This window comes from Rattus norvegicus, chromosome 6 (assembly GCF_021556685.1).
Source record: "Rattus norvegicus strain SHRSP/BbbUtx chromosome 6, alternate assembly SHRSP_T2T, whole genome shotgun sequence".
NCBI lineage: Eukaryota > Metazoa > Chordata > Mammalia > Rodentia > Muridae > Rattus > Rattus norvegicus.
Genome location: NC_141539.1, coordinates 83,072,597 through 83,090,010, shown reverse-complemented (window position 1 = coordinate 83,090,010; position 17,414 = coordinate 83,072,597). Strand labels below are relative to the sequence as shown.

The 17,414-nt window shown below is 40.8% G+C and overlaps 1 protein-coding gene across 6 annotated transcripts in view; it reads left to right on the top strand.

Moving 5' to 3' along the window:
• The window catches only part of Sec23a (SEC23 A, COPII component), a 49,866-nt gene that overhangs the window by 415 nt on the left and 32,037 nt on the right, over positions 1-17,414 (top strand). The window contains 7 exon segments of one of the 6 annotated variants that reach the window (NM_001105732.3): positions 1,330-1,414; positions 6,211-6,452; positions 8,035-8,092; positions 8,566-8,652; positions 11,533-11,769; positions 15,295-15,374; positions 16,346-16,490. In NM_001105732.3, coding sequence (NP_001099202.1) covers positions 6,232-6,452; positions 8,035-8,092; positions 8,566-8,652; positions 11,533-11,769; positions 15,295-15,374; positions 16,346-16,490 — 828 coding nt within the window. In that variant the 5' untranslated portion in view covers positions 1,330-1,414; positions 6,211-6,231. 6 annotated transcript variants of the gene reach the window in all.

Genomic DNA, 17,414 nt, shown 5'->3' with positions numbered 1-17,414 from the left:
TTGGGATGAACTTTGTAACCTTTAATATTTTCTACATTAATGAGCAATATTGCTATAATCACCATTTTTAGAGTTCTAAAGTCTTTAACCATTTGTAAACACATTATTACATTCATCTAAATCTTACAATACCTTTAAGGGGGTGTCTTTCGGATTTCACGGGGGAACAAAGTGGATGAGTGCTGAGCTTTTGTTTTGTTTTGTTTTTTTACTTTTTCGGATAACATCTTAATGTTTAGCTGAGGCTATGCTGGAACACATAAGGTAGCTCCAGGAGCCTCAAACTTGTAGTGATCCTCTGGCTTCAGTTTTCGAGTGTCACACCTGGATAAAATTTAGGTTTTGAGACTATGTCTCTTCTGTGGCTTAGAAGCATCTAGTTTCTATGTTTGCAATGTAACTTAAGCTGGGCTACCTTTTTTTGTTTTGTTTTGAACCTTGATTATTGCGATTACAGGCATGAGCTATCACTAGCCTAGAGAGATACTTACAAACTTTGAAATTACTATTTAGTGATTGCATGTAGGTAGGTGAGTGCATGCCGCAGCAGGTGCGGAGGTCAGAATACAACTGTCGGGAATAAATTCTTTTTCTGCCTTGTGAATTCTAGGCAAGTTAGGTTACTTAGCTGAGCCTTCTCATTGGCTCTTGACGCAGACGAAAATTCAAAATTAGGATAATCTGAGCATCTTTTTTTCTAGCGAATACTTCAAGTATTTTTAACTAGTGGTTCGTTCTTTTTCCGCTTGAACACACGGATAAAATATCAGGAAAAACATAAAAAGAGATTTTTATATATCCTAGAAAACAGAAAAACAATCATTCAAACAAACGGTGGACGCGAAAGCTACATCAGGTGGTTAACAAATCTTTTTTTCGTTGCTACCAATGTCCCAGTCAGGTATCTTAACCTTAATATTAAGCATAGACCCCAGACCCGTGAAGCTTCTCAGCAGAAGCTTCTGCCACATTCCACCTTTTATTACTCCGGTTACATCCCTCCGGCCACCCGCCCCGCCTATTGCTTCCTGCTCGCCCCGCCCCTTCCTGAATTGTCCCCGCCCTCTGCTTTGCTTTGCTTGGACTTCCTTCACGCTCGCCCCACCCCCTTTATTACTCCGGTTCATCTTTTCCGCCACTCATCCCTCCCATTACCTCCTGCGCGCCCCACCCCTTCCGGGACTGTTCCCACCTCTCACCTCCCTCTTGCCCCGCCCCTCCGTTAGTCGCATCCCCGCCTCCTCCCATTTGACGTGGCAGAGGCGGCACCAGCCATGTTGTCCTGGAAGAGGCTCTCCTAGAGGCCGGGGGCGGGGCGGCGCCGCCCCTGATTGCGGTGCCACGGCTGCTCCAGGGCTTTGGAGCGGACTGACTGCAAGGCGGAGGCTGTGGCCGTCACGGAGCTCCTAGGAAGGTACTGTGGTAAGGACTGGTGTCGAAACCACCTCTGCTCTACCGGGGTCTGAATCGGAGCTGGGAGGCGGGCAGTGGGCCGGAGTCTTAGGACTGTGTTGGCTCTGTCCTGGTTGTGCCTAAGCAGCGAGGTGTGCGGGAGACTGTGGCCCAGCGCCGAACCAAGAGTGCCGAGCCCTGTGCTTGTCATGGCGACAGAGCGCTCTCATCTCTAGTTCTCCTAGTTTAGGTAGAAAGACAGGAGCGGGATGGAGAACGACGGTCTGAGCATCTAGCCCTGCACCCACCCCCACCTCCTGGGTGACACCTTTCCCATCCCTGCCCAGGGCTCCTGTGCCCTAGGGCCTCTAGGTTTGTTTCTTGACTGCTCAGGAGTGCCCTAGACTTTGAACCCAGGTGACAACATCATCCTTAATTCGGCCTTGGGCCTTATAAAGGTTAAAGAGAAAAATACCAGGTATTAGCTAGTGCCTTAGGCCTTGATTACTAATGATCAGCTTTCAGAACTATACCTTGCACTGGGGCATTTATTCTGACTGTAGAGCTTTACTTTTTGTGGGAAAGGAAGAGTAAGAGTCACAATAAATCCATAGGTAGACAAGAGTGGAGACGTTTAATTCATCTTGTCAGCTAAACTTCTGTCGTGTCTTAACACAACCCCACCCTAAGCCATGGATAACTCGGCATACTTGCTGAAAGAAATTTAAATTTAAATGCATATTAAATCTTCTTTCTTTCCAGTATCTTCAGAAATCCTTCGTTTTTAATTGTTTCAACGACCTATAGTATTATTGCCCCAAATTTCTCATAGAACTAATGTAAAATTTGAAAGTCAGAGAAGTTATTGTCCAAGAGCAAAACATTTGTTATTCAGTTCATTTCATTGGAAATTTTACAACTGGGGCTGGGAAGATGGCTCAGGAGAGCACTGGTTGCCATCGGTACACACACACACACACACACACACACACACACACACACACACACACACAGAGCTCACTACTTACTGGCTTATAATCATTTGTAATACATATACACACACAGTGGCTCATTACTGACTTACAATCATTTGTAACCCCCCCCCCACACCTTTCCTGTCCCTCCCCCTCCCCCCAGGCTCACTACTGGTTTACAAGCATCTGTAACTCCATTCCTAGAGTATCCACCGCCCTCTTCTGGCTTCCACAGGTACCACACACACATAGTATACAGACAAATACAGGCAAAACACAGATACACAAAAGCGAAATAAATATATATAAAAGAAAATTTGCAACCGAAACATAGAGAGGTAAAATGGTAACGGATATCTAAGCTACTCAAAATTTGTATGTTTTCCAGTTAGGAATGCATAAGGAGGCTAAAGTGGAATAGAGAAAAACAATACTATGGAAAGCCTTTCAGGATATGGGAAAGTATTTGCTCTGTTATGTTAAAGTGATATAATTAATGCATTGGTTCTATCAGGAGAAATTATTTAATTAAAATAGTTCTCACTGCTATAAATTATTGAAAAACTGACTTTTAAAAGAATGACCTTTTGTATCTTATATCACTTTTTTTTTTTTTAAGATTATTTTTTTTAAAGATTTATTTATTTATTTTGTATATGAGTACACTGTAGCTGTCTTCAGACACACCAGAAGAGGGCATCGGATTCCATTACGGGTGGTTGTGAGCCACCATGTGGTTGCTGGGATTTGAACTCAGGACCTTTGGAAGAGCAGTCGGTGCTCTTAACCACTGAGCCACCTCTCCAGCCCTTATATCACTTTTTAAAAAGACAGTTGGTTAAATCTGCATTCTAACGATATTTCAGGGTGTGTGTGTGTGTGTGTGTGTGTGTGTGTGTGTGTGTGTGTGTTTTAAACAGGGTCTCATTATGGCTGGTCTGGAACTGACAAGAGAAGAGATCCACCTGCCTCTGCCTCCTGAGTGCTAGGATTAAAGTCCTGTTCCAACAAGCCTGGCTCTATTTTTAGGCTAATGTTCATATTAGGTGATAAAGTGCTTGCCAGATACATCATCGCATTAAAGAAGTTTGTGAAAGGACTGTAGAGATGGGCTCTGATTTGAAGCATGAACAGTTACTGCTTTGGAAAGAGAAGTAAGGAAATGTTGTGCATGGCCATGTAACTGGACAGAGTAAGAACAGTAAAGTGAGAGTGTGAAGAAGTTCAGAGAACAGCAGTGAGCAGAGAGAGAAGCTGAGAGAAAAGACTGAGCAAGAGGGAAACTGTGCTCACATATCACTCAGGTGCACCTTGTATGTGCCAATGAAATAGAAGGATGTGGAGTAGAGTTCAGTCAGGGGCTGGAGCTGGCTCAGCCTTCAAGAGCATTGGCTGCTCTTCCAAGCCCCCACATGGCCTCCCACAACTGTCTGTAACTCCAGTTCTAGGGAATCTGATACCCTCACACATACATATATGTACCCTCATACATATATGCAGGCCAAACACCAATGCACACACAATACAAATAAATCAATCATTTAAAGAAGCATTCTAGATATGAATCCAGTCCACTGCCTGTTGTGAATGAAGGCAGTGGTTCACAGAACCTCTTTTAAATACTTTTAAACAGTATTGAGGATCCAAAGAAAGACATGTTTATTTTTATATCCTAAAAACAAAACAAAACAAAACAAAAACAAAACCAGTATGTGAAGTCTGCATTCTGCATGGGAAGGGGAAGCAAAGAAAGATCATTTTTGTTCATGCAGTCATTTTCTTCTGTGTGATCTCTGCCCCCCTTTTCTTTGCCCATTACTTTTAGTTTTGTTTCTTTGAGACAGGGTCTCATTCTGTCAACTGGTAGCCCAGGTTACAGCAATCCTTCTGGCTTAGTTTCCCCTAGTGCTGGGCTTGCAAGCATGTACCACCATGCCTTTTCTGCTGGTTATACCCCATGGGCTTGCTGCTGCTTTTTCCAAGTACAGCCTAGTAAACAGGCCAGCAACAGCTGGAAAGTCGTTCAGGCCTGCTGCTTTCTATCAGCCTCATCCATCAGTGTGGGTGGCTCACAGAATTAATCCTAGATACGACAACATTTAAGTTCCTTCCCAACTTGGTCTTAGCAGCATTTTTATTGACTAGAAACATGTTTCTCAGTTTTGGAAGAAATCCAAATCGATGCTATATTGGGTATCTGGTGAGGGCCTGTTCTGGTGCATACGTGGCACTTTGTAGTTTATTTTTACATGGCAGAAAAGACAGCAGAGTTTTCTGGAGTCTTAAAAATGAGGCCACATGAATCCTATTCATTTAAGATCAGTTTCTTTCCCTGCCATTTCTCTTAGCAAACTTAATATCCATATTTATTCTTCTGACAATGTAGGTTTACGATTTTAAACTTAATTAAAACTTAATTGAAAAACATTTGTTTTATTTTTATGGATGTTTTGCCTGCATAAATGTCTGTGTACCATGTGGGTGCATGTTGCCTCAGATTCTAGAGGGTGCTAGATCTCCTGGAGCAGAGTCATAGAATCTGCTTGTAAGCTGTCACATGGGCATTAGGAATTGAACCTAACAGCCATGCTCCTAATCACAGAGCCATCTCTCTGTCCCTGCCTACTCCCCTTTTAAGGTTTTTTTTTTTTTAAATAATGCATACAGGTACTTTGCTTGCCTGTATGTCTGTATACCACTTGTATGCCTAGTACCTTTGGGGAAGAAGAAAGAATCGGAGCACACAGAACCTGAGTTACACATTGTTGTTAGCTGGCAGGTGGGTGCTGGAAACCGAAGCCAGTTCTCTGCAAAGAACTATGAGTATTCATAACTATTGCCATGTCTCCAGCTTCATTATTTTAGCCTGATTGCCTTAATTTTGTGCATTAGTATTTGGAATTCTACACTTTTGTGCATTTCGGTTCTTCAGTTTTCGTTCATGACTAACCATTTATTCCAGCTTAAGAGCCAGAGAGGGGCGGGATTGTGCTCTAGATGGGGAAGCCAGCAGCCTAGCCAGCCAGTTAGAAGGTAATAAGATACCCGGTTGTGGTAATACATGTTTATAATCCCAGCACTCGGTGGGCTGCAGCTGGAGGATGGAGGTTTTCAGGATCACCTGGTTTATATAGTAAGACTCTTTTAAAACAGTGACAATGACAAACCATAACCAGGACACCTAAACCCACCTATGAACTTAAAATACAATTATATATATGTTACAATTATATATATATATATATATATATATATATATATATATATATATATATATATATATATATCTCAAATGCTTTGGTAAGTTAGGATTCAGTTCCTGTGGGGGGCTCTGTGGAATGTAAACCCTGGAGATGCCACTCAATAGGGATTTTGTTTATCATGCTGCTAATGCTCTCTGCCTAGCTCCAGGAATAGCAGAAACACTATTGACTAACGGTCTCCTAGAAAGTCTGGTGAGAGCCTGTCATTTTATAATTAAAAACCATGTATATTTTATAATTTCATGATTTTTATATCTGTTTATTTGGAGGTCAGAGGGCACCTTGGTTCTCTCCTTCTACCGTGTGGGTTCCAGGGATCAAACTCTGTTCATCAGACCCTCCAGCAAGTGCTTTTAACCCTGTCTCACTGGTCCTTGTGAACAGTTTTAAAAGAGTGAAAATCCCTTTCTTGTGAGCATTAGGCTCTGTAGAGGCATTACAGATTATGAGTGGAGTTGCTATACGTTCATTTAGTCATAATTTTTAATGTTAATATAAGAGATGGGAAAACATAATCACTTTTAATTTCTCTTGAGGCTTTTGGACTTTTATAAATATCTTCTGACTTATGTTTCAGACAGAAATAAGAATCAAGTGCTACAATGACAACCTATTTGGAATTTATCCAACAAAATGAAGAACGAGACGGGGTCAGGTTCAGTTGGAATGTTTGGCCATCTAGTCGTCTGGAAGCTACAAGAATGGTTGTTCCAGTGGCAGCCCTGTTTACACCTTTGAAGGAGAGACCTGACTTACCACCCATTCAGTACGAGCCTGTCCTGTGCAGTAGGACGACTTGCCGTGCAGTTTTGAATCCTTTATGGTAATTAAAATACATGGAAAAATTAATGTGATAATACCATTCAGAACTACAATTTGTGCTGGGGGTTTTCGCTGAGCCATTCAATAAAGTGCACATCCAGCATACACAGGGCCCTGGGTTCAATCCCTAGCTTCACAGAAACCAGCACAGATTGATCTCAGTACTCAGAAAGTGGAGGCAGGGAAAATCTGTTAAGGTTATCTTTGACTACATAGCAAATTCAAAGCCAATCTGGACTACATGAGATCATCTCAACAAAGAGAAAAAAATAGATTGTTTTTTGTTCATTTATGTAAGAAATCCATTTTTTTTTCTGTTTAGAGTTATAGTCAAGTACAAAGAATCTTAATTTTGGTATTCTAGTTATAGTGAATTGGGAATGTGAAGAGACCAGATACTGGTGTGATATTCAAAAGGTGCTAATATATATTGAGACAGAGTTTCTTTCTGTAGACCTTGGCAGGCGTGGATCTCAGATTTGCCTGCCTCTGTCTCCTGAGTGCTCAGATGAAAGGTGTGTGCTGCCACCACCAACCAAAAGGTGCTGTCATTCCTAAGGCAAAATTTCAGAAAACATTTTTAAAATTTCTCTTTCTTCTACCTCTTCTCCTATCTAGTCTGCTAGTGAGTGGTGAGTTCTACCTCCAAAACATGGATTCTTTGTTTTTTTACTTGGTGTTTGCTAGTGCTGGACTATAGGTGTGTGCTACTCTGCCTGGCTCAATCTGTCTTTCTGATCGATGTGCTATCATACATCTTTTTTCTTTCTGAGCCTTGGGCACACCAACTTTACCTACAGCCTGAAACCTTGCAACCTTTTCCTGGGGTTGGCTGCTTTCCCTTCAGGCTGTTCTTCAAGTTCTGAAGTCCTTCCCTTGTTTTTTATTTGCCATTATCTTTGTTGTTCATTTATTTGTTTTTGAGGCAGTCTTACTCTGTGGCTGGCCTGGAACGGGCTTTGTAGCCAAACAAGCCTTGAACTTGCAGTGGTCTTGAGGTTGGATTGCAAGTGTGTACCAAAGGCACTCCCTTCAAGTAGCTGTTCAACATAGTCTCTAGAGATATCTGTGCTTTCTTTATCTGTTTAATTAAAATGTGTGTGTGTGTGTGTGTGTGTGTGTGTGTGTGTGTGTGTGTGTGTGTGTACATTGCTCATGAGTGGTACTGTGTGTGTGTAGGTCACTGGACAAGGGTTTTGGAGTTGAACCTCTTCTGCCATGGTTCTGGGTGTTGAATTTAGGTTGTTCGGTTTTCTTGGAAAGCACTTTGACCCAGTGAGACGTCTTACTGGCCCTTTAATCTTTATTATCGCTACTTAAGTAGTATTTTCAGCTGGGTGTGATAGTACAGGTCACTCCAGAAACTCAGCCTATTCTCAGGGTACAGTTTAGTTTAGTGATAAATGATTGCCTAATATATGAGGCTTTGAGTTCAATCCCTCATGCCCCAATAAAAACCAGTCACTTTGATGATCAATTTTAATCCATTTGTGAATTTGAATGAAATTAATTTTATTTCAATTAAAGTCCTTGTAAAATTAAACTGAAATGTTACCTAACTAATCTGTCTTTTCTTACAACAGTCAAGTTGATTATCGAGCAAAACTCTGGGCTTGCAACTTTTGTTACCAAAGGAATCAGGTAAGGACATAACTTACAGATGCTAATGCTGTAGTGATGTGTTGATGCTCATATAGGGAAATGCTTGTTTAAAAAAGGATAAAAGGTTGTGTGTGGGTGGGTGAGCATAGGCAATGCTGCACATGTAGAGGGCAGAGGACAGAGGAGGGATTTGGTTCTTTTATACCTCATGGGCCAGGGATCAAGGTAGTGAGTGTTAGAAGCAAGACCTTTATCTACTGTCGTCTCACCAGCCTAGAAATACCTTCTTAGTAATTAAATGAAACTAGACTGGTCTACACAGTGAGTTTCAAGGACAGCCAGGGGTGCATAGAAATACCCCATCTCAGAAATAAAGACAAAAACAAAAGCAAAAAGCAAAGAATAACAACAACAAAAGGGCAAAAATTAAGAGATAAGGAAATTTTGAATTTAAAACTGCATTTCTGGTTCTGATAAATAATTTGGTAATTTTTTTATTTTCCTGTTTGTAGTTTCCACCTACATATGCTGGGATATCTGAATTGAACCAGCCTGCCGAGCTTTTACCCCAGTTTTCAAGCATTGAATATGTAGTTCTGGTAAGAACAGAAAAGTAGGTATTTAAGAAAGCTGTAAGTAGACAAGGGCTTATGTCAGAGTAATTGTCAAAGTGGAGATGACTTTAAGGGCATGCCAGCAAATCAGACTGAGGAGTTTAAAGGTAAGGACTGTCAAGGTCAAACGATGAAGGTCATTTGTGACTGAAGTTATCTGATGATTGGTCAGATACTAGGCAGGATGGTGTAACTTGATCAGTAAGCATTGAATATGAGTTTTGTTTTATAATTGGAAGTTCTCTTGTCGCACACTTAGTCAATAAAGAGCTAAGTCTGCTGATGTGACCCTGAGTTTATGAATGAACATGTCCTTGAATTGGGAAAATATTTTTCCTAGTGTGAACAGTTTTACAAAGTTGCTTATAGATTTAATCGTGGAGAGCTGGGCATATTAGGTTATGCCTGTAGTCATAGAACTGGCTGTGGAAACAGGAGGACAGGAGTTCAAGGTTATCTTGATCTGTAAGTTTGAGGCCTACCTGGACTTTATGAAACTCTGTCTCTAAGCAATAAAAAAAAAAGTATAGAAATTTAAAACTGTAAATATATTTTTGAGACACTGTCTGTCTCTGAAGCCCTGGATAGCTTCCAACTTCCTGTGGAGAGCAGGTTGCTACTGTCTGCCTCCCGAGTGCTGGGATTAAAGGTATGCACCATTATGCCTGGCCAATAAAAAAAAATACTGAATGTGGTATAGGAACAGAGTTATGGTTTACTTGAACTAGTCACTATGTTTATCAAACCTGGCTAGTTTTGATTTTTTGAAAAGCCATCTCAGTCTTAGATAATTATTTTATAAATATCATCTCATTATTTTTAGTTTAAAATGATTTAAATAAAACTGCTGATCTGGCTCAGTGTTAAGAATACTTGATGCTCTTGCAGAGGACCTGAGTTCAGTTCCCAGCACCCATGTCTTTTGTTCAAAACTGCCTGGAATCATAACTCCAGTGGATCTGATGCTCTGCTCTGGACTCGAGGGCATCTGCATTAACATATCCACCAACACGTGGAAACCCACACATATTTACTTAGACAGTGAAATAAACCCCGACACAAATAATTTTTAAAAATGACAATACTTACAGAAATATAATCATGTTAATTGGTAGAATGCTATTTAACTTACTCTATACAGTTTGACCACAAACTCAGTACATGGTTTATATTGTTTGCTTTATTTTTTTGTATAGCTTTGTTATTAAACCAGGGTAATCTTGAATATATTGTTCTAAGTGATCCCTCCCTGAGTAGTTAAGACTAAAGGTGTGCCCATACCTGGTCTGAATTTTATAGTTGTTAAAATATTATTTGAAAAATACTTTAAAAGTTATATTAATTATTATTATCATTATTAACAGCCTAGTCTCATGTATGTCAGGCTGGCCTCAAGCTTTCTTTTTTTTTTTATTAACTTGAGTATTTCTTATTTACATTTCGAGTGTTATTCCCTTTCCCGGTTTCTGGGCAAACATCCCCCTAATCCCTCCCCCTCCCTTTCTTTTTGGGTGTTCCCCTCCCCATCCTCCCCCCATTGCCGCCTTCCCCACAACAATCTAGTTCACTAGGGGTTCAGTCTTAGCAGGACCCAGGGCTTCCCCTTCCACTGGTGCTCTTACTAGGATATTCATTGCTACCTATGAGGTCAGAGTCCAGGGTCAGTCCATGTATAGTCTTTAGGTAGTGGCTTAGTCTCTGGAAGCTCTGGTTGCTTGGCATTGTTGTTCATATGGGGTCTCGAGCCCCTTCAAGCTCTTCCAGTTCTTTCTCTGATTCTTTCAACGGGGGTCCTATTCTCAGTTCAGTGGTTTGCTGCTGGCATTCGCCTCTGTATTTGCTGTATTCTGGCTGTGTCTCTCAGGAGCGATCTACATCCGGCTCCTGTCGGCCTGCACTTCTTTGCTTCATCCATCTTGTCTAATTGGATGGCTGTATATGTAGGCCTCAAGCTTTCTATATAGATGAAGACGGCCTTCAATTCTTATTCCTCCTGCTTCTGTCTCCCCAGTGCTTGGTCACAGGTGTGCACATCTAGTTTGAAAAGTTATAAATGCTTATGAGAATTAAACTGCATGTAACTAAATAGAAATCCAAAGATCTCCCTCTGTCTCTCTCTGTCACTATCTCTCTCTGTCTCTGTCTCTCTGTCTCTGTCTCTCTCCCTCTGTCTCTGTCTCTCTGTCTCTCTGTCTCTGTCTCTCTGTCTTTTTGTCTCTGTCTCTCTCTGTCTCTGTCTCTCTCCCTCTGTCTCTCTGTCTTTTTGTCTCTTTCTCTGTCTCTGTCTCTCTCCCTCTGTCTCTGTCTCTCTCTCTGTCTCTCTCTGTGTTTCTTGAGAGAGGATCTCACTGTATATAGCCTTGACTGCCTGGAACTCACAGATTTCTGCCTGCCTCTTGCCTCACAAGTGCTAGGATTTAAGTGTGTGTTAGCATACCCAGATAAATGTGTGTGTGTGTGTGTGTGTGTGTGTGTGTGTGTGTGTGTGTGTGTGTGTGTGTGTATGTATGTATGTATGTATGTTTGGTAGGGGTCAACACAATTTTCAGAAGTAGGCACTGTCCTTCTATTGTGGGCCCTGGGGATGAACTCAGGTCGTCAGGCTTGTGCCATCGTGCTTTTACCGCTGAGTCATCTTGTCAGCCCTTTAAACTTGTTTTTTTCTCAGTGCTGTGTCTTGTGTCTGTCTCCAGGACCACACATGACATGTTTCCCTTCTGTATGGCTTTGTTAGGACTCCATTGTATACACATATTAATATATTTCACTGTTGGCATTTTTAACTAGTTCCTGATTGCCTTGAATATTGTGCTAAAATGTTAATACCCTTATAAATGCTTTTCTTCCTGTATTTTCTTTTTAAAGCGTGGTCCCCAGATGCCTTTGATATTTCTCTATGTGGTTGATACTTGCATAGAGGATGAAGATTTACAGGCTCTGAAGGAATCCATGCAGATGTCGTTGAGCCTTTTGCCACCTACAGCTTTGGTTGGCCTTATTACTTTTGGGAGAATGGTGCAGGTTCATGAGCTTGGATGTGAAGGCATTTCAAAAAGCTATGTCTTCAGAGGAACAAAGGATCTGTCTGCCAAACAACTGCAGGTGAGTAAGATTGGGAGTGTTGACCCTGTTTATTTGTGAACTACATATGTTAGTGAATTTTTCTAGATGCATGTATTTTTAAAAATAGGATGGCTCACTCTGTTATAATTGCATTATGACAAGGCTTTAACTTTAGTGTTGGCATCAGTTTTATTTCTTGTGAAATTTAACTGTCATCCGAATGAAAGACTTTTCCATTTTACATAGTGTGTCTTGGATCTCTCTCGATGACCACATATATAGCCTGATTCATTTCTGTGATGGCTTAATTAGAATTTCATTCTATACGTGTACTCAGATCTCACTGTGGGCATTGTTTAGATACTAACTGTTTGTGTATAGATGCATGTGTGCGAGTGGAGGCCTTAGGACAACCTAAGGCATTGTTAGTCATCAGGCATCCTCTACTTCTTTTTTGTCTTTTGTTTATTTTTTGAGACAGGGTCTTTTGTTGACCCAGAACTTAATGGTTAGGCTAGGCTGGCTGGCTCCGAAGCCTCAGGGATCTGCTCACCAGTCTCTACCACTCTAGTGGATTACAGATTTGCACCATTACACTCAGATTTTTTTTAATGCATTGTGGGAGTGAACCCAGGTCTTCATGCTTTTGGGGCAAACACTTTACTGACTATACTATAGCTAGCCCAAGACTATTTCCTTTTAACTGTATCTTTAAAATTTGAAGCGATTTGAAGGTATGTCACTGGTCTGTACCTTAGCCTCTTGAGTGCAGGACACAGGTTTGTATCACTGTGCCTGTCTCTAAAGCCTGTTCTTTTTGTAGGTTTGTTGAAGATAAGGAAAGAGACAGTTTGAGAATTTGTTAAAGATACCTTGAGAGATGGTTGAGTGTGTTTATGTAGAAGAGAAGGAGACTAAAGACGACGAGTGAAAGTAAGAGATGAGCCTAGGGAAGCTTCAGAGGAGGTGTGGGATTCTGTTCAGAGGACAGGAGGCAGAGGACCCGAAAAAGGAGGACTGTTTTGGGGAGGCTGGAGAAGTGGGTACAGGTTGAAGATCTAAAGTTCTTTGAAACAAAAGTGTTTGGGAGTTTTGGAACTCTGTACACAAGGTTGGTCTTCAATTCACAGAGATAGGCCTGCTTCATGTTACGGTACTAGGTTTTTTGGAATATTTTTATACATAGGTATAGGAAAGGTGAGATGAAATCTCAGAAATGTGTCACTCGGCAGTTTCATCATGGTGTGACCATAGAGTACTTCTGTCAACTAAGAAGTTATGACATGATAGCTGACGTACTCTCAGGGGCCCACCATTGTGTGTGGTCCATTATTGTCATGACATTGTGCAGAGAGATGATAACCAAGTATAAGCTAAAATAATTGATATTTAATATGTATGCTTATAGACACAACCTGAATGTAGCTTTATGGAGTTCAGTACTCTGTACTTTGACTATGGGGTATCATGTAAAGTTATGTGTGGAATTTTCCATTGTGGTATTCTGGTGACACTTCGAAACACTTAGGTTTTGGAGCATTTCAGGGTTTGAGTTTTTGGATTAGGCATACAAGCTATGTTATAAGGATGACTGCTTTTCAGGATGGTCATGAGAGTAAAACATGCCTTTGAATGTTTGCTTTTATTAATAGTAAATTATACATTTTTAAAGAGTAGTTTAATTCTCACTGTGGTCACTTAAATTATATAATACAAATGTGGCATTAAGAACAGACAAGTAATTGTCAATACAAGAAAAGTATTTTACTATAACATTTTTATCTTTCTGTGTTCAGCTAAAAAGAATCTGGCCTTTCTGCACAAATTGTCTAAGATTCCAATGTTAAAGTCTCTAGGGTTGGGGATTTGGCTCAGTGGTAGAGCGCTTGCCTAGCAAGCGCAAGGCCCTGGGTTCGGTCCCCAGCTCCGAAAAAAAAAAAAGAACCAAAAAAATTAAAGCAAAAGTCTTCTAGTTGTTTAACTGTAAATTTCTCTTCATGATGATATTCAGTGTAGTGTAAACTCTGAGATTTGTAGCAAGATTTGGATTAAAATCCCGTGCTATTTATGTTAAGTAACTTCAGACAAATTTTATTACTGTGTGTTTTTTGTCTTTTATTTACATTTCTTTATTCTCCCTCCCTCCCCCCGTGTGTCTGCATGTACATGCCACTGTGCACATGCTGAAATCAAAGGACAGCGTACGGTATTGCTTCTCTCTTACATGTGGCATCCAAGTCCTGGGAATTGAGTTAGGTTGCCATGTTTGACAGCAAGCATCTTCGCCTGTCAGTCATCTCTTTCCTCCCTTTTGAAATAGTGCCTTTTTATGTATCCCAGAGTGGCTTTGAATCATTAATTCTCTTGTTTCCTGAGTAGCCCATGCATCACTGGACCTAGCTTGTCATTATTATTTTTTATGAGAATAGTATTTTCGAAGGGTTTAGCTCAGAATTTTGTACATAGTGAAAAGTTGCTGCTTCTGATGGCAGTCCAGAGCGCTGCGGAACTAGGTTATTTTCCTTTGTAGATATGTAGATTTTCGGCTGGGGATTTAGCTCAGTGGTAGAGCGCTTACCTAGGAAGCGCAAGGCCCTGGGTTCGGTCCCCAGCTCTGAAAAAAAGAACCAAAAAAAAAAAAAAAGATATGTAGATTTTCAGATTGATAAATACTTTTGCCACAATACTAAATAATGCTAAGCATTTCTAGATTAAGAAAATCGCAGTAACGTAACATTTTTATGTATAGAAAAGGATTATGGGGGATGAGGGGAGAAGAAAAGGATTATGTATATCGGTGAAATCCAAAACAAAAGAGGTATTTTTATAAGACATTTAGCTTGAAAATCATGAATTAATTTATATCCCCAATGTGAGTCTATGTTCTTTTTTTTTTTTTTTCTAATATTGTTATTTAAAAAAGTGCACATGCATGCATGTGAGCACAGTTGCCTGCAGAGGTAGAAGAAAGGGTTGGCTTCCCGAGAGCTGGGGTTATATGTGGTTGTGGGCCACTTGATTCAGGTGCTGGATAAAACCCTGGTCTTCCGTAAGAGCTGCAGGGCTCTCAACTGCTAAGCCATCTCTCCTGTTCTTTATGTGCTTTCTCATAATGATGCAGGTACACTTTTATACTGCTTATAGATAACTTCATTCCTTCTAGATTTTTAACTACCCTGAGAGTAGAGAGTATTTTTTTTTTTTAAGACCACTGTATTCCTGCTACAGAGTAGGTATTTAAGTTAATAGTTGCTGAAAGGGCTGAATGCATTTAAGCTAAGAAGAAAGACATTTATGTTAATCATTAATGTATTGTGACTTCATTAGATAAGAAGTACTTCTAAATTAACATCCTTTTCACTCCATCATACCTTGTATGCTGCTCTTTTCTGGTGAATTGCTATGGAGGGAGTTCAGTCTCCACAGCTAGACTGTTTGCCTTCTGTGAAAAGCAACCTTACGTTTATTTTGTGTTTCTAATTTGTAGCACCTTTACCATCTTAAGAAGCTGATAAATAATGTGGAACTAAATAAAGTGATCTGACCAAAATTGTGTCTTTACAGGAAATGCTGGGGCTCTCTAAAGTACCTGTTACTCAGGCCACCCGTGGTCCTCAGGTACAGCAACCACCTCCTTCCAATAGGTAATTAATATAGCAAACAGAACCCTGTAGTTCACGCAGGTACTTGAAACATATCATGCCCTCAACTTGGACAAAGATATGTAATATTAAGTGTTGTTAAGAATATAAATAGATTGCAGTAGTATATAGTTTTAAAAAACAAACTATAACTTTTGGTGGAAGTTTCTTTTTTACTGAAGTGGTTCATTTTTTATCATTATGATGTTAGGAGTTTAGTTTTGATAGGTTTGTTTTTATTTTTAACTTCATACAATCTTTATGTGGTTGTGAGGAACTATGCAAAAATAGGGCCTCAAAAGCTTTTAATTTGTCTTTACTGGTAGCTTTTTCTTCTAATCAGAAGTGCTATTACTAAAATTGAGTTAATTGATCTATCTTCTAATTATTTTGGTCATCTTAGAACTTTAAAATAAATTGGTAGCAATTGTATAAGTTCTTGGCCAGTAGCAGCACAGCAACACCACTGGGAATGGTACACAGACTGTAGAATGGGGCCCAGTAACAGCAACCGCCCATTTTCTGGGGAAATAGTCTCATCTCATGTAACCAGGTTGGACTTAGACTCTGTGTATGGTCCATGATAACCTTGATCTCCTCATCCTCCTGTCTCTCCCTTCCTGGTGTTGAGACCACCATGGTGCATGACCACCATGTCTGACTCATTTCTTTCTCCTTCCTCCTCCTGCTCCTTCTTTCCCTCTGCCTCCTCTGTTTTCCCCACCCACTGGAGCATGTATGTGTGTGTCGCTGGGGAGCCAGCCTCGGGTCTTACATCTGCTAACTAGGGTCCTGCTGACTGAGCTACATCTCCAGTCATAACCAGTTTTCAAAGAAACACTCCAGCACACTCTGCTGCACACAGAAAGTTGTGGATTTTTGGTCTGCTGTGTATCACATATTTTTTTTCTAACTTAAGAGAAGTTTGTAAAATATCGCAATTTAAATGGCTTTTCTTTACTGTTGTTTTGCAGATTCTTACAGCCAGTACAGAAAATAGACATGAATCTCACAGATCTTCTGGGGGAACTTCAGCGAGACCCTTGGCCTGTACCACAAGGAAAGAGACCTTTGCGTTCCTCAGGAGTGGCGCTTTCTATAGCTGTAGGACTGCTTGAGGTAGTTATGGAGAAAACTTAATTTTGAAACATAAGATATTGTGTGTGTGTACACATGTGCGCACGCAGAAAGATGTGAGCAAACCCCGTGGTCGTGCTTGGTGGGCAGCCTTTCCTCTTCCTGTCCTCCTTTTCCTTCCTCCTGACCCCCCCTTCATCTTTGCTTTCCTTCTGTTTTACTGTACAGTCAGTTAGTGCGGAGCTTAACTGACAGCAGTCAGTGCAGGAGAGCTTAGCCTTCTGAACTGCACCGCCGTGCATGGATCTTTCCTTCTCTCTCTCTGTAATCGGTGTCCAGGACTGTTTTTAAAAGCTCCACACAAACAGTAGGTTGTGCCCAGTACTTCTCTCTGTGAGTGGGGTATTTCTTCAGACTCCATTAAGTCCCTGGAGTGGCTGGCTCCAGCATCTTCGGGAGCCCTGTACTTATGCAGCCCTTCTCGGAGAGGTAGCAGTGGCCACCTGATAGAAGAGATGTGTATAGTCGAGACGTGAGACAGGGCATGTCCTCTCTCCTCACCACACGCTAGAAAGCAGCATGGTCAGCTATTCAAAAACTCCCCAGATCCTGTTTGATGATTTTATAAAAGGATTTATCCTTATTACTTTAAATTCTGTCTCAGTGTGTTCATGTGAGGAGAGTGCTCTCAGAGCTCTGAGGCAAGGCTAGAGTTACGTCTGGTACACTCGCTGGAAACTGAACTTGGTTCTACTGGTTGGAGAGACCTGTAGCTCCTGTTTGTTTTTTTTTTTTAAGATTTGTTTTTATTTTGTATTTATGAGTATTTTGTATGCATGCATGTCTGTATACCACATGCATGCCTGGCTGCCCCTGGAAGCCAGAAAAGGCATTGGTTCCCCTGGCACTGGGGTTAGAGATGATTGTGAACTGCTGTGTGGATGCTGAGGACCAAGTTTGGGTCTT